The 23,605-nt window shown below is 30.1% G+C and overlaps 1 protein-coding gene across 1 annotated transcript; it reads left to right on the top strand.

Annotated features, from left to right (window-relative positions):
* Positions 1 to 15,507: 15,507 nt before the first annotated feature.
* Positions 15,508 to 21,495, top strand: LOC106619690 (uncharacterized). The gene is made up of 2 exons (XM_014237906.3): positions 15,508 to 15,880; positions 20,341 to 21,495. Exons 1-2 carry the CDS (start codon positions 15,772 to 15,774, stop codon positions 20,595 to 20,597), a joined length of 366 nt encoding a protein of 121 aa, XP_014093381.1. The 5' UTR covers positions 15,508 to 15,771; the 3' UTR covers positions 20,598 to 21,495.
* The last annotated feature ends 2,110 nt before the right edge of the window (positions 21,496 to 23,605 follow it).

The following is a 23,605-nucleotide window of genomic DNA, read 5'->3' as shown; positions in this document are numbered from 1 at the left end:
TTTAAACAAATTTGTAAATATTTGATTGAAATAGAATGGAGGAAATTTTTTTGTGTTTTACATTTACTTCTGTCTAAGTATGAATAAAAGGGCAAAATATCATTTGTTTATTGTTATAAAACAGCTGTTTGACACCAAATGCTTTTCACCTCACGTGGTGACTTTTTTAAGCTTTTTTCTTATGAGAAAATGTATGTAGTGTACGAAAAAAATAATATATATTTTTACACAAACAAAAGAAATATACTACGTTCACGTTAGTAATTCAATTTTAATTTTTTTAAGTTTAATATTTTTATTTTTTATTTCACTTGAGACCATTCACATTTTTGATTTAGTACATCTTTCAGGTACACGAGTATAGGTACATGTTACACATATTACATTTAGTAAACCTTTATACACATACTTATGTATATAACAAAACAAATGTTAGATATTATTTAGGCTTATGTGTGTATAAAATATATGTATGTATAAAATATATTATCACTAAACATATTAAAAGTATAATATGGTATGAATAAAAATATGCATATCAAAACAGAAATAGGATTAAAATATTTTATATTAAGAAATTTTAGGAGCATTTAAAAAATCTTCATTTTGAAGATAAATTTTCACTGCTGGCAACAATTGTTATTACACATGATATATCAGAGCTAGTTTATGTTTCTGTTAGAGCTTTGAATAATTTTACATTTTACATATTAGTGGCAACACTACAGCTGCCTATTGTCATCGGTAAAATTAGAAATGGTTTTAATTTAGCTGCGAGTTTGCTGGCGTGAAGTTATCCGATCTGTGGAGGAATGTCATTGATGTAGTATAGGAATCCCTCCACAAGTTCTTGGAAGGCTCATCAGCTTGAAGCATGTTTCAGGAGGAGTGATCACAGCAAAATAGAGATAGAAATAGACAGAGAACTCTCTTTTTTTAGAATATTTTATACCATCTTCATCGACTAATTCATCCCCTGTTGGCTAATTAAATTTTCTACAAATCTGGGGAGTACGGTGGATGCTGTCAAAGTTCGTAGCTTGATACGACGAATTTGGCTGTGGCGATTGTGTCCTTCTCCAGGTGATCGAGGTAGATTACACCTTGTAAGCCCTCGAAAACAACTACAGGCTTCAGAGCAAGTTCGCCAAATGAAGTTCACTGTTTCGACTGATCGTTGATCTTTGACGTGTGCTAGTGGATTCATATTCCTTTCACGGTTATAAAACGATGCAAAAACTCTTTCGTGATGCGCTTAAACGGCGTAAAAGAGTGCTGTGAAGTTGGGCTCGTTGTGAGCGAACGCGGCACACATTGCCCCGGCAGCTTTTCATACCCAATATACCATGCTGGATATGGCCCACGCAGATTTTTGAGAGGTCTACTGTCTCAACTATCTAGCGAACTGTGACACGTTAAAACTCATTTAACCAACTTCATCATAGAAGGTGCAGAGTTACCGTATACAAGAATATTAGTAAATATCTTTTGCGATAGTGGCGCCATCGAATGTAAAATATTGCCTCAAAACTGTAGGAACAATCACACGTATAATATTTAGTAAAGACGTAAACTAAACATATGACCGTTAAAGCCACCACAGAGTAAAATTTAGGTCTCCAAGCTTTTGAATCCGGCAGTAATTATATGCCAATTTAATCACGAAGCAAAAAATCTGAAAAAACCCCAAACTTTTATGGTCCACAGCGAAATTGGCACTCAAAAATACTTCCATAAATGCAAGGAACACCCAATAATGAAGCTGTAACGCTAATAATACTAATTCATCATTTTTTAAAAGCAACGCCAAACACCTAGCCGGCATTTTTTACGCTTGAGTTATTGAACAAAGTGCAGAAAACGATAAAGAAACACTAAAATAAAAAAGTAAAAATTAAATAAAACAACCACGTGCGCGCACGCGGGAAATTCCCAAAACAAACTAAGCCAAATGCTTTTGTGAGATTTTTCAACTTAACTGTCTCCTTTTTGAGGCATTTCTTCTTTTTTCTGCTTTATATGTCTAGTAAAATATTGTTATATGAAAATTAATTAAAGCAGGTATTTTAGGCAAATTTGCATTTTGATTTTGTGTATTTGTTTTTGTGTTTTTTTTTTGCCTCGCCACAAAAGATACAGAATCAAAAAAACCCAGTGGAATAAAGCAATAAAAAATAAAAATAGATTGCGATCACATAACCTTTAAACCGCAAGCAAATGCGCCGAAAATCTACAAGTCTTGGTTTTTTCGTATTTCGCTTGGACGAAAAGAGGATCGGCGCCCAAGCCACACCGCAACTATTAATCAAACAACGTGAAGTGTCACATTTGTGCGCTAATTGTATGCTAAAACCGCTAAGTAAACAAATTGACTATGCAACGAGTGGGCTAAGTGAGTTAGAGAAAGAGAGCGTGAATGTGAGAGAGACAAAAAAAATAGCGTGAAAGGTGCGAAGTGTTTAATAGGTATGTTTGCGGAATACCTACGAGGAGAAATATTGGTTAAATAGAAAAATAAAAACAAAAAACGGTTTTAATATTATTTATTTTTACATTTAAAAAACTTTTTTTTAACTTTTAATTTAAATTTTCACTTGTTATAATAATTTCATTTGTTTGGTTTTTATTAATTTGTAATTTTTTATTTCTTATTATAATAATAATATTTTGTATTTCATATCTATCTATATCTATATGTAGCTATTGTTTAACTATTTATTGCCTTACTAATTTCGTAAAATTTCCCATTTTTTAATAGAGTTGATAGTGCAAAAATGGCGGACTACGTGATCAGCGTTCAAGTCCGTTTAAGAATTGAACAATTATTAACAGATAAGTGCAGTAAAAGGTCAGGGCAGCGGTCAAATGTGCCATTTATGTTCAATGAACTGTCTTCACTTAATTCTCTTAACGATTAAATTGCATTGTATTTGTTTAAATTTTTAAACTTATACACAAAGTCGTTAAAAAGTTATAGAACACAAACCAAAGAAGGATTTTATCCGCTACAAAACGTCGGTCAAAACCTTTTAAAAAAATCTTCAAATCGCTAAATATTTAAAAATATATGCCGATCAAAGAAACAACTGGCATAAATTACATAAACTGGTATAATTCATATAATATTGTATTAGCGAGTTAAATAAACCTATGGTGCAAATTACATAAACTGGTATAATAAAGTAAAAAATAAAAACTATATGCAAATCGAACAAACAACGGGCATAAATTACTTAAACTGGTATAACTCATATAAACTGGTATATAGGAAAAGATTGAACAGGAACTGGCCTAGTTTGATTTTCAGCGTCATTTTATTATTTCTGAAACTTTTGTAGAAAGCCGATTGGATCATTCAATTTTCTATTCGAATATCAATTGCATACTTCAAGTAAGGTTATACTTGAAGATTTTGTAGATTCTTACGAGAAAAAAATACACAACAATATTACTTTTGGGGAGTTTACAAGAAAATTCACGGCAAAATTTTGAAGAGAAGAAAAGTTTTTTTAAATCACTGATCCTGTAAGCGGTTCTATACGGTTCCTCCTTTGGTATCTCTAGTAAATGTAGGTAATAATTTTTGGATTATAGAGGACGGTTTATCGTAGTTGCAGAGTTAACCTTAAAATATAATACTTGAGGAAATTTTTTTAATAACGTTAGATTTCTTATATGCCACGCATAGATAGATGTTAAGATTATTCCAATTAAAAAATGAGGTTAAGCCAAATAATTTCCACCCAACGACCTATTCCAAGTTCTCTTTATAGATAAATTCTGGTAACTCGAATACCACACGTGCAAAGAACAACAAGCAAACGATTTTTTTATTATTTTACATTTTTTTTGTATAAATATTAACCACTTTTTATTAAATTAAATTTTTTTTCATTATCAAGTCAAAACAATGCCATCCATCATTTCCAAATATGCAAAATACCGAAAACTTTTAATTTTCATTTGATTTAAGAGTTGTTTTGCCTGATACCGCCAGTTTTGTGGAATGTCAATAGGTTTCGGGTTATAATCTGCAACACAATTAATTATTAAACAAGAAAACACTCCAAACGGCTACTGTATTTCGCAAAATTCATAAAGCTGATTTGTTATTATTTTTGTTTTTTATCAGATTCATTATATACCGTACATAAATCAGTATACATATGTATATGCAACGGTTTTTTTTTTAATACGAAATTTGATATATTGGATTAGTTTACGAGGTTTTCAGCTTCAAATTTTTTAAAGTTTTTTGTACCCTGAATAGGGTATATTAGGTTTGCCACGATGCTTGTAACAACTAAAAGGAAACTTCGGAGACCCTATCAAGTATACCGTATATTTAAACGATCAGCATGATGAGCTGAGTCGATTTAGCCATGTCCGTCCGTGCGTCTGAATATACGCGAAATTTTTCACACGTCTTTTCCTCAAAAAGAAGCTGCTCACTGCGCTGCTGTTGGAACCACCGACATCGGACTATAGCATATAGCTGCCATTCAAACTGAACGATCGGAATCAAGTCCATGTATAAAAACTCTTTTATTTGTCAAGGTATCTTGATGTAGTTTGAACAGGTCCAAGGCTACCATTTCCGAACATATTGTTCAGATCGGACCACTATAGCTTATAGCTACAGTCCAAATTGACCTATCAAAATCAGAATAAATATTTTTTTTATACCCTTATGCTATAAAAAATGCGCCTATTAAGGGTATTATAGTTTCGGTGAAGCCGAAGTTAAGGTCTTTCTTGTTTTTAGAATTTTTCAAACTGAAACAAAGGAGATATTATAAAAAAAACATTTTTGATGAAATCTTAATTTTTTAACGTGATTCCATATAAAATTAATTGACCTTAGCAGTTACTACACTTGAGGTGGATGTCTCTTCATGGCTTATAAAGCTTTTGGGGTAAGGTTTTGGAATGACCAATCTTCAGTGAATTCTTTCACAATAACATAGTTAGGATGATCCTATTTAGGTCAAATATGTCAGTTTTGTTCGATAACTTGTTGCCATTTTGAAGGTGATTTCATTATCCCTTCCATACAAACCTTCGTCTATATCGGAAAAAAATTGTGAGGTGCGATTTTCAAAAGCTTCTTTGGAGGAGAATTTTTCACCAGCAAAATCATTCGTCATAGGCAGGAACAGGTCCGGACTATAAGGATGAAATTCCATTCTAAAGGAAGTTTAAAAAATTATTGAACCGGACCCTCTCTAGGTAAGGTGAAATTGTTTTTTCATAGTACTAAATGTTGTTTCAGACTTTCTTAAATAATAGACTGTTCTGTTATTTTGATAATATCAAGACTTACACATTAAAAACGATAATAAAATCTTATATATAATAATTGAAAAGTGATAATGAGAAGATATGTCATAAATATTTCTTTATAAAATATTGAGCGATCTTGAGCTATATTCAATACATTTGCGTTTTGAAGGCAAAGTTTGAGAAATATTGGAATGAGCTTCGAAAAATATGAAAAATCAAAGGAAACAAGTAAGGAAGGTCTAAGTTCGGATGTAACCGAAAATTGTAATGGGAAGTAGGTGTGGTTGTCAACCATTTCCACAATGTGCAATTGTAATAATAGGATAACATCATACACCCAATTTGGTTGATATTGGTTCAGTAGTTCCTGAGGTATAGGATTCCCACTAAAAGTGGCTGCTGCCACGCCCATTGTCTATTTTTTACACCGCCTTGGATTTCTCCTTGGTGATTACTCTTGAACAGCCATGAGTGAAAACCAATTGTATTTGGCGAAACATTTTTAGCTCATCGAACAAATTATCGAGTTAAGCTACTCTTTTTACATATTTTGTGCTTTTAAAACTGATTAATATCGTGGTGACAAGACATTTGGGTCCTTAGAAAGGACCATGACTGAAGCAACGACATGTTCACGTATTTGAAAGAATCTATCAGTTGTTCGGTAGAAAAGTTTTAGAAACGCTGACTAAATGATAAAATAAGACACATGAAATATTTGGATCTTATGAAGAGGTGATTTGAGTTTGAGAGAACTTTTTGTTGAACGAGTTAAAAATTGTTTAAGAAGCCCTGCACTAAATGTAATTAACTGACAAATTAAACTCTTATTGATACCATTAAGATATTCGGGCTCATTGGAAAGATAAATACTGAAAGAAATTTATATTTTGAATAACTTGACGAACTTGTAAAAATTTTAGAAACACTGAATTTAGTAGCCTTAAAACAAAAACAAAAATATTGTATTTTTGAACACACTGACTTATCGAACTGCTCTCGTATTTTAAACCACAACAACACTGTAGTGTTAACAGCAAAGTAAATTAAAAAATATCTTAATAATAATGAAATTAAAAAGAAGTTTCTTAAATGCAACAGTAAAAATTACAACAACAAAAATGCTTCGAATTCTTGTAATTTTGTAGCTTGCATCTTTTATGATTGCAAGACTCCCCATCCAGTAACCGCTCGTCTTCAATTCCTCTACAATTGTATTATTTGCTGCACAAATCTGAAATTTTCACACATCTATATATATTATATTTATATAGATTTTTGTTTTTTAGGTTCCCCATGTGTTGCTTAGCGGTAAGGCGACACAACGGCGTCTGATTTAATTCGCACTGCCAATTTGCGGCTGCTGCCAATCTTGACTGCTCCGTGATTTGCTACCAATTCAATTGTGCAATTGTCAAGATTTGGTAGCAACGTGGAGGTGCTAAAAATAGGTTAAAAGCATTTATGTCATGCCATGCTGAACTGTCGGGCATTCGCCGCGCACGAAGCTAGTTTGGAGTGCTGTGTTTTCGCCGGGAGTATCTGATTATAACTTGTTTTAAGGGCATGGAAACTAAACAAAACTCCTTTTTGTGAAGATTCCATGACGAATATACAAGTGTGTATAGAAGTACATATGTAGTTGTTGGTTTTTGCCTCAGCTTTACGAAAATATTTTTGCCTTTGCATGAATACAAGTATGCTGTGCATAAATTACTTGTCCTACTTAAGTGTGTTAATTTGTATTGTTTTATGTTTTAATGTTTGGTTTTTTCTGTTTTGAATTTTATTCAATTAATTTGTTTACTTATGTGTTTTTGCATATCGAACTGGGTTTTATGGAGTTAAGCACTGACAACTGTTGAGAAGTGGTTATTGTAATTTGATACTTATAAATTGAAGCAATAACCTTTTCGATGGAAATTTACAAAAACTATATTTTTTAGGTGGTTCTCATATGCTCTCATTGGTCCTGCCTGGTTCTCTCTGGTTCTCAGTGGTTCCCCCTGATTCTCATTGGCACTCTCTGGTTCTTACTGGCTCTAAGTAGCTCAGAGATGTCAAATTTAACCTAAAGCTTCTTAAACCCTTAATAATAACATTATTAAAAGTTATTCGTAAACACAAAATCTCAAACTTGAGTTTATAGAGAGTAAGAAGTCAGTATTTATAAAAAAATTGTTAATTTATCAGTTATACCACGAAAAGTTTTTATTGAAGAAATAGAGAAGCCTCATTTTTAGATGCCAAAAAATAACAAGAAAACATGAAACTAAGCACTTCGTTTACGAAAGTGTTGACAATGGTACAAATTGTGAGAAATTTAATGATAAAACCTCTATGCTTAGAAACAAGCACACATGTTTGCCATAAAATATCCATACCATAAAAAATAGAATTTTCTGATTCATGCCAAAACAATATATGAATAAATTATGGCAATTCTACGTATTTTAATAGGCAAAAATATATGCCCTGTAGCAATTTCTTTAATTGTAAACGTACTATGTACAGGTACTTCAATTACTTCGCTGAAATTCCTCGTGGAACTTCGAAATTTTTACTTATTATATTTTAATTAAAAAAATCGTTTTTGGCTTTTGTCCATTAGCCAAGAATTTTTGCCCAAACAGCATTTAAAATTATTAAACAAGGTTTTTCAAAATAAATACTCCAATTCTTCATAAAATATGCCTTAGATTCTGCGTTGTCGCATAAATTAACTGAAAATATTTGCATTTCATTTGCAGAAGAAGCTCTAATTTCTATTCTTTTCATGAAGATACTTAACAGTGAGTTTAGTTTTGGAACACAATCTCTTTATAAACATTTTTTATTTATTTTTTGAACAAAGTGCTAAAGATCTCACAAAAAGATTTCAAAAATTCAATTGATTTGCCGTTATAAATAAAAATATTTATGTTATTTGCAATGTAAATATTACCAGGGTCTAGAAATAGTGGCGAAAATTCCCGTCAACAATTCTATTTACCTCTTAAAATTTCTATATTTATATTTTATATTAAACTAGAATACTCCGGCCACGCTTTGCTGTGGCTAAGGTATAATTAAACTATATTGAGTAAGCAGTTTAATTTAGTAAAATGTTATTATCAAAACTAATTTCAGCATTTTTTTCTGTCTATATAGCTCGATTACCGAGCCAGTTATGATTTAAATAATTATTTTGTGCGACTGGGAAAATACGGGCAATTAATTAATTTTGTCCGTGTACAATAGTGCTGAAATTGGTGTAAGTTTAGGGCATTTCGTATTTGGTTACAGTTAGTATATGAAATCTAAGTTCTATTCTGCAATCTGACTCATAGTATACATATTTTATTATTATTAAATACTTACATTAAAATGAAATAATCACTGGTATTATTAATATTACCGTCAAAGTCGGTACATTTAATAGTGGCGAGTAATTTTCAAAAATTAGTAAATTAGTGCTATAGAATTTAATTAAGTAACCACATTTCTGAACAAACGAAGCTCTTTCAATATAGTCTATGGCTGTGAATGACGATGCAATCGTTACACGCGTTTTTTAAAATATGCTAAATTAAATGTATTTTTTCAATCTTTCTAAGACATTTCCTTAACCTACTACAGAGTATTAGAAAAATATAAAAAAAAAAACTGCCAAATCGGTCTAGCCGTTCTCAAGTTATGGCGTGACAACGCGAAACGGGTTTCATTTTTATATATATAGATATATTTCTCTCATCGGTAGATTCATAAATTCATACGTATCTGATAATATCAGTTCGAAGATAAACCACAGTAATATTATGAGATTAAAGGGGTCGACTTTTGAATGCGAAGGGTTATAAGTTATATGATGATAGGTATAAGTGTTAAAAAGTCAGCAGGATTTTGACAACTGAAGATGGATATATTTTCTGTCTTGAAATATAAATTGGCGAAGCATTTATCTTCTCTTTTTGTTCCGTATAGGGTTATAAAGTCTTTTCATTCAGAGAACTTCTTGTTATGGGCTTCATCGACTCATAGCTTGTACTTCGGTATAGATATTTAATTTTCTGGAATATAATAAAAAAAATTTCCAAAAAGGTTCCTTAAGAATATTTTTGGATTTTTTTGATAAAACGTACCAAACGCAAAGCCTGTAGATGCTCAAAACCACGTCAAACTGGGGTAACATTCTTTCAATTAAACCAGATTTATACCATTAAAAAACATCCATTATTTTGGCACAAAATTTGTTTAATTTATATAACAAATAGTTTTTGCTGTTTTCTTTTTCTCTTCTAATTAATTCACTTAAACTTCCTGGTGATGAATGTACATACATATGTAACAGTTATTGGTGAATAGAGAAGCTAAAACAAAGAATTCTAGTAATACATTTGCGTTTGCGTTTCTTGTTCCTCTACTTCTCCTTCTTTCAATTAAATTTATGCAGAAATGTATGTATATTTTGTATGGCATGAGTCAAAAATCCCTAAGACACATAAATCGCTACATTTAGTTTCTAAATTACTGCTACCTTTTAACACACAAACTGTTGGATTTTGACACACAGACATATACATATTTTTTTGTTTTGCAAAAAAATATTAAATTTTTTCATAGAATTTTTTTTACAAAAATGTTGGTGTCCCAACATGTCACATTAAAGCTTTGGTTTAAGCATTATAACAGTTAGTGATGAGTTTATATAGCTTGTTAAGATAGTTAAATTAAAATGTGTGAATTTTATTGCAATGAGTTCTGTGCAATGAGTTACAATTAATTTATTTCTATGCATGCTTATAAACATAAACATGGTAAAATATGTATACACTCTGTAACAAGCTAAATGTTCAACTGTTGAGGTTTTGTAAAACTCTGATAAGAATAGTGGTACCAATATGGCAACGAATAGAATAATTTACCATTAAAATAATTTCCAATTACTGAAAAGCTCACCAAACAGTTTTTTTACTTACAATTGTAGAATTTTTCGAAGCCTTTTAGATATATATCGATATCTTACTTTTACTACAGGAGAAATTTCAAAATGGTAACCCTTTGAAATTTTTTCCAATCGTAATCTTTCTACTCATTTATAATTTCTTTATTTTCAACTTGTCGTTTACTCATTATTTAAAATATTTTTCTCACACAGCTGACAACCCGTCTACAAAACTATTTCCGCTGTAAGCATTCTCAAACCTTTTCAGTGCATATTTTTTCTATACCTTATAAATTTTTTCTTCTTGTTTTACCCTAACGGCACTTAATTTGGACTTTTTTTCATATCGACAAAACGCAGGGAAATATGTTACACTAAACACCCGGCAAAAATCAATTTTTTCGAATATTTTATTGACATGTTTTACACTGCTCAGCCGCACAAGGCACCAATTCGTATAGCTCGAAAATCTTAAATTTGCTTCGAGATTAATGGTCTTTATGAAAGATCCGTCAAATCCCAGTTTCTAAAATTCCTAAGAAATTTAAATCTTCAGAAAATAATTTAACACAGAAGAAAAAGCAACAATACACGTTTACAGTGTAGAAATCATTCCTCTTTTCACTGGAGAAATTTTGTATTATTTTCCTAAAGTAAGGTTATGATAAAGATAAGAGGGTTTTAACTCCTTAGTAGATTCCAAAAGCTGAACTTCCTTAAAATTATTACTTTAACATTATAAAGATAGCTTTTAAATATTGAAAGACAATAAAATATATAGATATCTTTTTACATAACCTTAATTGAGGAACATATATAGTATTATATAACGCAGTTTAATTTTGAAACGTCAGTATAAAGCAGATGATGTTCCTAAGTAACATAATCAATAAATTTAAATATTTAAATTTTTTTCTTTGCAAAAAATTATTTGAACTGTATTTACTAAAACTAAATATTTATTATGTAAACAAAGAATTTAAATACAAAAGCAAAAATGTCACAATCGCGTCTGGCGCACCGAATTAATGTTTAATTGGCGCCAAAATGCTATTGACTACTGATTAGTTTTTTGTAATCTTGATATTGGTGATGACCGCAAAGCTTAAATAGCGCATTAAATTTGAAAATTGATCAGCGGAAAGATTACAAAAAACAAATTTCAAATAACTCGAAAGAAGGTGTTAAGGGGCTTATGAGAAAAGTGGAAAAAAATACAAATACAAAAATTTAGAATGTGTTCTGTATAGAAGTATATATGTATGTTTATATAAATATTGAGATTGGCAAATATATTGTGTATATAAAGGGTAACTTTTAGAGCTATAAAACTTTATTTCGAGCTAAATAAATAAATTTTCGAATATTTAAACATTTTTAGTTTGCAAATTTTATGGATACATCAAAATGTTTGACCAGAGCATGTTTCGAGTATATAATTATCGCGAAAATCTTGTTCTGCTCCACTAGAGAGTCTCCTCTGGCATGCTTGCCACCCAATTAAAACATTTTAATTAAAAATATACTAAATCGTAGAAAAAGATTTCACAGAACGCAAGTTTTGAAAAAAAATGTTCATGATTCTTGCAGATTGTTACTGTGTAAGCTTTTATTTTTTATATACCTGTCAAACGGCAAACAGAACAAAAATGGCAAAAATTATATAGTATTTTGACAATTGGTTTGACTGCTGACAGCTTACCCTCTAGGAAATTCTCTGCACCTAAAATAACACCCTATACATTTTAATTTAAAAATTAAAATTAATTTTAAAATGTACGAACATGCGACTTTGACTTATATATTGTAATATAAATACATGTATATGCGCGTGTGTGCTAAAGTCAATATATTCTTTATTTTTCGCATTCCTGTCATTCATGAGAGTATTGGTTTAACAGATTTTTATTTATTTATCGATGTTTATCTCATAAGTCAACGAACTGCACGTGGTAGCATTAAATTTTCATCAATTAATTCTTAACTCGCAAATATGCGTGAATAATTGATTTTACACTCTCCCTTTCAGTCGTTTGACATATTCACGATACTAAGTACTATACACTTATTTTTTTATAAATACTTTATACTTATTTATAGATATATACCTACACTTCACTTGTTCACATCGGCATATGATAATACAAATGACATTGAGTCATCGTTTATTTCAACGAAACGTGAAGAATTTTAAAAATGTGTAGTGATTATTGACCGATTAATGCATGATTTGGATTTTGTGCATATATAATTTATATTTACCGATAGCTGGCGGAGATTAGCTAGTAGGTGCTGAGAAACAGAACTTCTGAAAATTGTCCATCGCTCTCTTTCTCTGTGAGCGGCCAATCAGGCCATAAGGAAGTGCGGTAAATAAAAAGGAGACCAATATATTAGTTTCAACAGTTGAGGCAAAATAATCCGAAAGAACTGGGATTTATATTCAAATCTAAATGAACAACCTGCTTTGTTGCTATAGCAACAACAATTTCAAGAAAAATGCTCATATGAGAGGTCAGGCATAATAATTTCAAGATATACTGCTACAATCAGTATACATTTAACAAAATATATGTATCTAACGATATTCATCTTTGAAAACATTGCAATACTGTGCAGTTAAAATATATATATACGCTGCAATTCACTGCACACCTATTCTATTTGCTAACTACTGAACAACACTATTATCTCACGTCATAAAGATTTACACCATTGATTGTATTATTCAATTAAAGCCAACTGCATTGCAAATTAAATGCGTATTAATCGCTCTAATGTCGGCGATTAACAAACTGACTTGATTATAATGGACAAATGCGACCCCGTGTTTGAGTGGGTCGCTCCGACACCGCCATTTATAGGCAGCTTAACGAAGCCGAGGCGCATTTTGCGCGTGTTAATGCGCTCATGTGGAGCGCTGTCGGTAGTGAGTGCCTTGTACGCGCATACACGCCTACACAAGGCGGATGGATGCAACAAACGCCAAAATGCTGTGTAATCGCCTTGTTAAGTTAATTTCTACAAAGATTTCAATTTCAGTGGTTTCTACGCGATATGACGCTTCGTGTTTTGCCAACAACAGTGAACTTATTGGGAATGACCTAAAACCATGATTTGACTCGTTGTATATAATTAAATAGAGATTTCTAACAAAAATAAAATTTTTTCCTTACAAAAAAATTATTTTTGAATATAACCATAAAAAAATCTTTGGCTGCCATATATATAATTACCCGAACTTTTTTTTTTGAAAAGCTGCCTAGGCATAGCCGTATTTATTATGTGGTGAATGCAAATTATATTGTAGAAAGGATTTTGAAGAATCAAGACACTCACTTCTTTTTCTCATATATTTTAGTTTGTCTCATTTTTGCTTTCTATATCTCAATTTAACTTAACGTTATAGAGTCTATCTTGAGAAAAATCATCTCTCAAAGCTCGATTAGAGCCTCATTGAATTCAATTCTAAAGAGGATATTTTACTACTCATAACATGTCGCCACGATATACTTCGATCACTCGAATTTCTGTTCAGAAAATAATATAAAGTTCAATTCACACCTGATCGAATTTAATTACTTCGTCGAAGGCAGTTCATTTAAAATTTAACTTTTTGCAAGCTTTTTATGCTCTTACATTTCGTTCTCTATCATTTTTCGTTTAAAAAAATATATTTTTTCTCTCTTCAACTCTCTATAACACTCTCTGAAATCGAATTTTGCTTTTCGTCACTGCCTACAAGCTCTTCGTGCTGAAACAATTCATTATCTCCCATTGTTTGAAAATATATCTCTCTCCTCCTTAACTTTCTATAACGCTCGATAAGTGCCATTTGAGCTTTTTAACTTGGTTTCTATCATTTTTGCCTGGATATGGATCTTTATCTCTTTTAACTCTCCATAAACGCTCTATGGAAGCTCGTTTATTAGCTGATCGGGTTTGATAATATTTTTGGCTTCAAATTATACAAAGTGGACAATGCAAACCACTGCTCACAGGTATTTGAATTATGGCACAATACTCTCAGAAAGTAAGAGAGGGGGGACATAATTGATTTATAGACCTTTTAATGTTCAATTTACCTTGATCCTGAGTGATGAAAAAGGCTGCTTCTACATTTCTCTTTGCCTTTTCTTCATTTCTTTAATAATTTTTTGTTGTATTTAGTACTTTTTTTTGTTGATCTTCGGCGCTGCTGGAATTTTGTTTACCCAGCTCATCAACAAGATAACGTCACGAATTGTACTAATTAGTTTTTTTACTCACATACTTTTACCCTTCTTTCTTCCATTTTTCCGACTTCTCGTCTACTCCACACTCGCTTAGTCGCTCGAGTGTCTTAACGTGCTCGCTTAGTGCCGTTTCACACAGGGACTCAAAAGAGTCTCATACCAGTTTATTGCGGGCGAGGGGACGACGAGGAAAGACGAAGGGACCGTGCCACTCGTGTTCGGGTGGCACGCTTTGTGTTCTTGTTCGCAACAGCTCGCTGCTACCCTTTTCAGCATTCCTTTTCACTTTCAAATTCTTTGAATGGTTGCAAGAGCGCTCGGTTTCAAATGAATTCGATCGCAAATTTGAGTTCTGTTATCTATTTTTGTATGTAATATGCAAATACGTATGCATAGAATAATAGAAATATTATGACAAATTGTAAATAAGGAGAAAATTAAGATATAGATTATGGAGTAAAGAAATTATGAATTTTTAATACGGAGTAAAGAAATTATGAGTTTTTAATACTTAAAGATTAGGAAATTCCTATTATAAATTTGGCCTTGAAAATATTAGTAGCGGATATTCAATACATTCTTGTGGATTAGGGAATTCCTGTCTTTAGTATTTCTTTGAAACTATTTAGCGGGTAGGTACTTGTATTATGCATATTGTTCTACCATATTCATGGTAATTCATTGCAAGCAAAATGTGTGACCATCATCTCAACATACAAATGAAATACGCAGCACGCAGTGTTGCGCAGTCGAACCGCACAAATATTTACGAAAATTTTGTGAAAAGGAATGCAGAAAAACTAGACTCGAGTTGCTGGACTCTTTTTGGCCGTGTGAATGCCCAGAGCGACACCAAAAGAAAATTTGAAAAACATCAGACTCTTTTGAATCCCAATGTGAAACGTGCAAAATGCGAGTATGTTTATGGGGCTCGCTTTGCCGGCGCGTTATTAAACAAAATGAAATGCTAAAGAACAATAATAACCACAACAACTGAGTAAACGCAATAATCAATAGCAGAGAGTATCAGCATTTGGTTTAAATATGAGCGTCAGGTCGGTATGAAGTTCAGTCGAAAACTCGATCTCAACGTGAACAGATCAACAAGTTGAATTATAAAGTCAAAGTTAGTAGAAAGCTAAAGCAAATTTACACAGCTTATAAAAGTAAATAAAATTGTGTGTTAAAAATAAAAAAAAAACTGTCGAAAAAAATTCTTTGAATTGCAAGAAAATAATAAAAATATTCAGAATTGAGTGCAAAAAAGCATTTACTAGGAAAAAAAATATTTTTACAAAAAACACTGTCAATTATATTCAACAACAAAAAATGTGCTCACTAAAAGTGTGTTTAATCTTCGTCGTGGGTATTATTGCTGTGAGCTGCATAAGCAGTACAAATGCTGCCGTGTTCACACAACCCGCTGCCTTCCATCCTGGTGAGTAACTAAGTTTTATTTCAAACAAAAAATATATATACTATATGTGTGTGTAATAAACATAACAAATTATCATTTTTTTTGCAAAAAAAAAGAAATGAAAATGGACTTAACCACTTTTTTTGATAAGCACTGAAATAAATTTAAAATATTTATAAAATGTAAAGCAAAGTAACATATGTGTTTGCACATATGTAGTTTCTTAAACATTGTTGTGAATTAAGGATATTTACAAAAACTTTTCACTTTTTGAGATTAAGCACTGAATTATAGAAAACATTTCGTGAAAACAAAGCAAAGTGAGCTTAATAGCCTTTGTAAAGAAATTTGTTAACTTTTTGGAAAAGATAATTGTACTGAATTATCCCCTTTTTGAGATAAAGCAACAAAATTAGTTAGATAATGTTATAAAAATTAGCATATAAATCCTATGTATGTGTGTTTAATGCTTTATTGACAAATTTGTAAAAAAATCTTCTTTTACATAAGTGACGCGTAGGCAAGTATATTGCGCGTTAGATAGTAATTCAAAAAGTACAAATAAATATATATAAATATATATAAAAATATTTAAAAACATAAAAAAGTATTTAAAGAAAATATTTAAAAAATAATAATTTAAAAACATAAAAAAAGTATTTAAAGAAAATGTTTAGCTACAAAGGTTAAAATGAAAAAACGTTACAACAATTTTTTTAAAATTAAATATTAAAGTAGTTTTAACTTTTTTAGTTATATTGGCTTTATTAATTTACTATATACATATAAAACAGATCAAGTCAACTGAAAACTAGCATAAGTATACACAAATTGTCATATTCTTTGGCATTCACTACCTTTTTTCCACATCCTAAGCCGTTTTCCTTGACATACTCAACAATTTTATGTACAATTGTTCACATAAAACCAATTTTTTAATTATTCTAAACGCATGCACAAATTTTGCCGGCACAATAAGCTGTACGCGCATCCTTGACTTTCATTTTTTCCATCAATATTTTTACTTCGTTCTTCCAAGCAACATTGTTAACGCATCAGTATAATATTTTTATTTTATTATTATTCGATTTTAAGTTTTGAATACTCAAAAAATTTACCGGTATTTGCTGTTGACTAATCAGCGAAATAAAATTCAATAAAACACAAAATTAAATTATCAACGTGACTGCGACTGCAAATATTCTAAAACTCCTTGCTTGAAATGCAGTTAGAAAAACCCCAAAGCACGACCACATTTCAAATGGAACGGAACTGAAATCGTAAAATTCCCGCCTCAAAGCTGTTTTGTGCACTGATTCATGGCTCTAAGCAATATATGTTTGTATGTTTATGTAAATACTTTTTAGGTAAACCGAAAAATTTGCATTAGACAACAGTGGACGCGTCAGAAATAAAAATAAAATTCATAAGAATAAATAAAAAATAGAAAAACCAGAATAAAATAAAAACAGTTTGAATTTTGCTTTTTTGTTTTGGCAAAAAAAACGCACACACTTGCACACATATCTGCAAATATAATATATCTGCATTATTGCTATAGTAATTGGCGGAGCTGACGTCAAAGCGCTCGGCATACAAGTGATAAACGATAACCGCGTAAACAAGAACCGGTAAAACTACACCGGCGAGCAAAAAACAATACGCAATAACACCAAAAAAGCGGTGCAGAAGAATTCCACTGCCATACATGTAGAATGCGGCTCAGTTTTTACGCGCTTACATATGCAAAATACACACCATTTTTTATTAACTAATTTTCTAAATATTTCGCTTTTTGTTTCTTATTTATTAGTGTTATCGATCTTTTAAGTCGCAGTAGCACCGCTCGCTGTCTGTTTAGAATAAAACAACAAAAGTATGTAACGTTATTTTATTGTTATTGTTGGATTTTTAGCGTCACTGTGTATTTTGTTAATTATATTTTTTTTTTGTTTTTTTGCTAATTTATGCTGCTATTCGGCTGAAATCAAGCATGCCAACTAGTTACAATAAACTAAATAAATAATTTTATGGCGACAGCGCGACGCCTAGAAGCTGAAGGTCGTTTGACAAGGTCTTATTTTTTTTTCTTGTTGCTGGTTTTGTATTTTTTTTGTGCTGGGTTTTACAAATGCCATAACATATTTGGTTTGCTGCTTTTATGGTACAAGAATTGTGGTTGAATTTTTTTTGCGATTTTGAACTAATTTTGTTTTAATTATTAACATTTTTGTTAAAAAGTTTGGTAAAAAAACTTTGTTCGACATTCAAAAATATAATTATTCAGCATTAAAAATAATATTTCAAAAATAATTGTTTATTTGTATAACTTAAAACCATTTTGTATGAGAAAAAAATTATTTTTACAGAAAAGCAAGGACTTCATAAAAATAATTTTTATAAAAAAATTTATAAAAAAAAAATTTATATTAAAAAAATTAATATTTTGATATAATATTTGTTTTTATTTCAATTAGAAACATTTTCCCAAAAACATATAAATGCAAATTGTAAACAGTAAAGTTTTCCAAATTAATACAAAAAAAAAATATTCTCTTTTATTAAACTTTTTATTTATTATTTTTAATTTCAAATATAAATTATTTTTCAAATTTACCTTTTTTGATTATTCAGTAACATTTTTTGGTGCAAATTCAATAATTTTTTGAATGTTTTGTTGTAATAATTTTTTTTTAGTTTTTTCTGTTTACTTTTCTAAAATTAAGTTCTTACAAGTTTTTAATGAATTTGTGATAATTATGCACATGCGTTTCTTCCTATATATTTACATGTATACTTACAAATGATTATGACTGAATTCAAATTTTAACATTTTGCGCATGCGCAAATTATAAAAATAGCACTGAACTCACACGCCATATGTGGCAGACGTCTACAGCGGACGGCTTGTCACGGTTTTTGCATTTCTTGATTTTTTTTCTATTTATTTTATTGATTGTTTTCAATAGCGCTGTCAATATTACTGACGTAGCAATCTATTTCGATACTTCTGCTTAATGAATTCTGTTTCGATATTAATGAAATTGTTGCTTATAATGAGTAATCAGTAGTTTGCTGGTACATATATATACTATTTATGCACATATGATTGAAACATATGTATGTACAATATATAAATTATATATATTTATTTGCTTGTTTGCTTATTCATAGCCTATTTAAGTGGGAGTGCTATACTATTTGATGAATTAAATTCGGAATTAGGGAAAGATATCCTAAAAAATCATTAAAAAAATGTTTGAGATAACACTGTTAAACGATAATTTCGAAACAAGTTTAATTAGTTTTTGTGTTCATTCTATTTTGTCTTTATAGGTTTAAAATTTTTTTTTTAAGTTTTTATGTTTTTAGATATCAAAAAAAAATATTACAACAAATTTTACACCCTAAATAAAATTTTATTTGAAATATATCCATTGAAATAAAATTACAGTTGATCTAATGCAAAACCCTGTTTTTACTATAAAAAAGTTCGTGTCTTAAGTCTTTTTTAATAACAAAACAACATTAATTTGCAAAAGTTCGTGCCTTAAGTCTTCTGTTATATAAAACAAAAAATTACAGATATGATTAATTGAAGAGTATAAATTCAATTTAGTGGTAAATAAAAACGATTTTATCATTTTAACAAAAAACTAGGTAGTTTAGTAAACAAAACACTAAATATCAGGTTGCTGAAGTCATAAATAAAACTATTAAAATTGAAGCAAAAACTACTAAAGAATATTCAGACTATTAAACGCATTTCAATCAAATAAAATGTATGGCTACTGTGCTTTTTTAATGAAAGAATTGGTATATTTTTGACTATTAAGAAATATATCACTACTTTATCACAAAAGTGCGGATATTAAGAAAAAATAATAAAATTTTCACTCCAGCAAGCTGTATAATTCACACTTAACGAAAATTTATTAAAAAAAAACATATGTACATATATTCAACCTTTAAGTGGCAAGCTCGTTGCTTAAGTCTTTTATTTTGTATTACAAATGCGCGCACAAACATGCGCAACCGCAAAGAAGCACTTCCTGCTGCGAACACAAACATGCAAACACAACTGCATAAAATTTTGCATATAAACACACACACAGAAATATTTCAAAGGCACCCAATGCCATAAAGTGCAACAACAACACCTGCTGCTTGGCATGTAAAATTTGCACACAAAAACATTAAGCGTTACACTCGTTTTCAGCTTTTAATTGTTGTTATTGTTGTCATTATTTTTTCATAATACATATAATTACTTCCTCATCTTTGAGCTGCGCCGGCAGCAACAGCAACAAATTTCATTGAGCGAGCATAATAAATCGACATGCAATCAATATGCGTACAAGCACACACTATATATATAATATATTTACATACATTTATATAGCCGATATGCATATTTATCGCATGAGTAATAAAACAATTTATTAACTTCCGCTTTCTCGCTCTCTCTCTGCTCTTTTCAGCGCATCGTGGCAAGTGCTTCGATAAGATCACCCGCCGTGCTATGCTGCCGAACAAGGAGTACAAGCCGAAAGGCATTTGCGCCGTCATGACATGCGACATACACAGGCAGACGATCAATATTGAGACCTGCCCGTACGTGGAGATGCCCGGCTGTGAAGAGTTGCCCAGCGATCCCAATTGGGCATTCCCTAAGTGCTGTGCACAATTTAAGTGTACGGACTTCAAGACCGGCAAGGAGTTCATTGTGTCGGCGTAGAGGCCATTAAGCTGCGCTGAGCGGAATCATAAATAAAATAAAATAATAATGATAAGAATACTCAAGTGCCGCATGCCACGCGTTGAAGGCCGGGAAGGAAGTGTTGGGTGCAGTATGGCTGAACGGAGGGCGGGTGTGAAAAAGATGGCGAGTGTGTGCGTGTGTGGCACGAAAACGTGATTTTATGCTTTTACTTACCATTACTACCTTTAACTACGATTAAAACTACAAAGTACTATTTTTAAATGTGTGAATCGTCTACGAAGTGTGCGTGCCTGCAGCGTGTAATCTCGGTTGAGAAGCTACTACTTTTGCTTTAACTATGTTATTCTATATTTTTTTTGTTATTTAATAATTGTCTCACTCATTACAAAACTTCATTAGTGTGTAAAATTATTTATTGAAAAAAAATTGTAAATACTCGTTTTTCGCCTTTTATTAAAAAAAAATTCGTTAATTTTTGTAATTAATAATTTGAATTTTTGTATATTTTTTTTTTTTAATTTTTGCAATTGTTTTTATTGATTTCTGTAATTAATTTTTTTATTTTTGTAATATATTTTTTCTTAAACTTTGTAATATTTATTTACTTTCTTAATTTTTTTCATAATTTTTTTTAATTACTTTTTTTACTTAATTATTTTAATTAAATATGTTTAAAAAGTTTTAAATAGTATTTTTTATTTAAGAATATTTGGTTTTTTATTTTTCTTATATTTGTATGTATGTTCGCATGTTTGTTAATAATTTTAAGTTAATTATTTAAATTTTGTAAAATAAAACTCTCAACTCATTAATTGTGGGTTAGCGTATGAATTGTAGTATTTATAATATAAGATTTGGAAATTAATTGAAATTAAAAACAAAATATAAAATTTAAATAAAATACAAAACATAATTATCAAATTTTTTTATTTAACGTCAGACTATACAGTTATAAATTGCAGAGCAAAAATGCAACAAAGAATTTCGCCTGATAAAATTTTCAGCGATTTTTTTAAATATTAATGTCCAAAAACAATTTTTTTCGAATTTTGAACTTATAGGTTGCAATAACCCATTCTGATAGCAAATAAAGAAATAAATTGATCTACAATATTATTTGACATTAAATTGTACTAAAAATTCTCAAAGTTGATAAATCTAAAAGCAACTGATTGGCGACTATTCGAAAACATCTTTGGATTTTTTATTAATGAAAAATAACCTTAATATAAGTGAGTGAAAATAAAGGCCCTAGAGTAACCTGTCAGGTAAATGTACATTTTATGTTGGGTCAGTTAACATTAATAACTAACCACTTAAGTATTAAAGCGAAGTCATGCTACATAAAAAAGGTTATGTGAAATAAAAAGTATTAATAAAATCATTAAAAGAATCAACAGTTTTTGAAACCCTTAAAGGTTCATGCAAAACCCTACTGTCTAATTACAAATAATTTCTATGAATTAACGATTTCTTGATAACTTGGCCTTCGTTTGAATAAATCTTGATAATATATTGGATATGAATTATTTGATATAACTGGCAAATAAAAGTGAAATGTTTAACCTTTTTCATCATCTCCTGATATTTACTCTGTAATTCATATGACGTGGCACCTATTCTGAAAACTTCAAAAAAAGCTTTTGTTGCCGAAAACATGTCATTAAGTCTAAGGAAGCCTGCCCGTTCAGTCAGTTTTCACAACTTTATGTTTTGCTCTGATATCTCATAAATAAAAAAATTAATTTATTAAATTAAGCAAGATGCCAGTTCTTTGTAAGACTTCCTCTAAAATTAGAATTCTCATCGATTTTAAAAAGTTCTGGTAGTGGTAGGACTCTCTATCTCTTCCGAAAGCTTCAACCTCTTAATTCTAATTTTGACTTCCAAGTTATAGATCCTTTAACGCAACTTTTCATATTCTATGTCCTATTTGACACTAATGAATATGTATCATAAAAATCATTTTCTTATTGTATAAATATTGTTGTTTTTTATTTCTTCCTAATAAATTTATATAAATTTCTACATTCAACTGACTCTTTGCACAATAGCTTGCCATAAAATTAAAGCAAGTCATCATGATTCCAGATTATTTCATTGCCTAAGGCAAAGTTGATTTCCACGCAAAAATTGCAAATATTCACTTATTCACACAACAACAACAGTTATTAGTAATTCAACTTCATACTCTTTTGGTACAAAGTTCGGTTTGAAGCAATAAATATTCTTTAAAACCAATGACTCCGCGAAAACGCGTATATTTTTGATTGTTTGCTCAAAGGTTATAATTTCAAATGAGTTAAAAGTAAATTGCAGATGAGTCAGCAATATTAATAGAAAGTACTGCTGTGCATGAATCAAGATGATTTCTATATTTTTTGATTAAGTACTTTTTTCTTTTCATTCTTTGAAAATATAATGTAAATTATAGTTATCTAGAATAAAAAATATGAAAAATATGAAATAAGAGATATAATTATATAATAAAAAATCCGTTTTAAAAAAATTAACTTGAGCATTCTAAAACAAAAAATTAAAAATCAATATTTTATGTAAAAAAAAAAATATTTTAGGTAAGTAATTAATATTCTTCTGATAATTTAAAATAAGTAATACTTAAGATAATAAATATTTTTTAAGAATTAAAATATAAATTATTGAATAAATTATCATAAAAAATTACCTGAAACATAACCATAAGAATTGTTTTACTAAAAAAAATTTTTTTTTATAATAAGATTAATTTTAAATTTTAGGAAATATATTTTTATTTTTCGCTATCGCACAAGTATAGCATATAGCTGCCAGAGAAGTTGGCCGATCAGACTTCAGATGGGACAACCATCACATATAGTTATCATATAAACTGATCGTTCAAATTCAAGTCCATGTATCGAAAATTTATTAATTTGACAAGAAATTTGGCACAGATTATTATCTAAATCATCACTACAATCTCCAAACATATTGATAAGAATTTTTTATACCCAATTATGGGTAAAAATAATTTACGGGCGATC

This window comes from Bactrocera oleae, chromosome 6 (assembly GCF_042242935.1).
Source record: "Bactrocera oleae isolate idBacOlea1 chromosome 6, idBacOlea1, whole genome shotgun sequence".
NCBI lineage: Eukaryota > Metazoa > Arthropoda > Insecta > Diptera > Tephritidae > Bactrocera > Bactrocera oleae.
The sequence above is the reverse complement of the archived record's forward strand: the minus strand, read 5'-3'. Positions and strand labels throughout refer to the sequence as shown.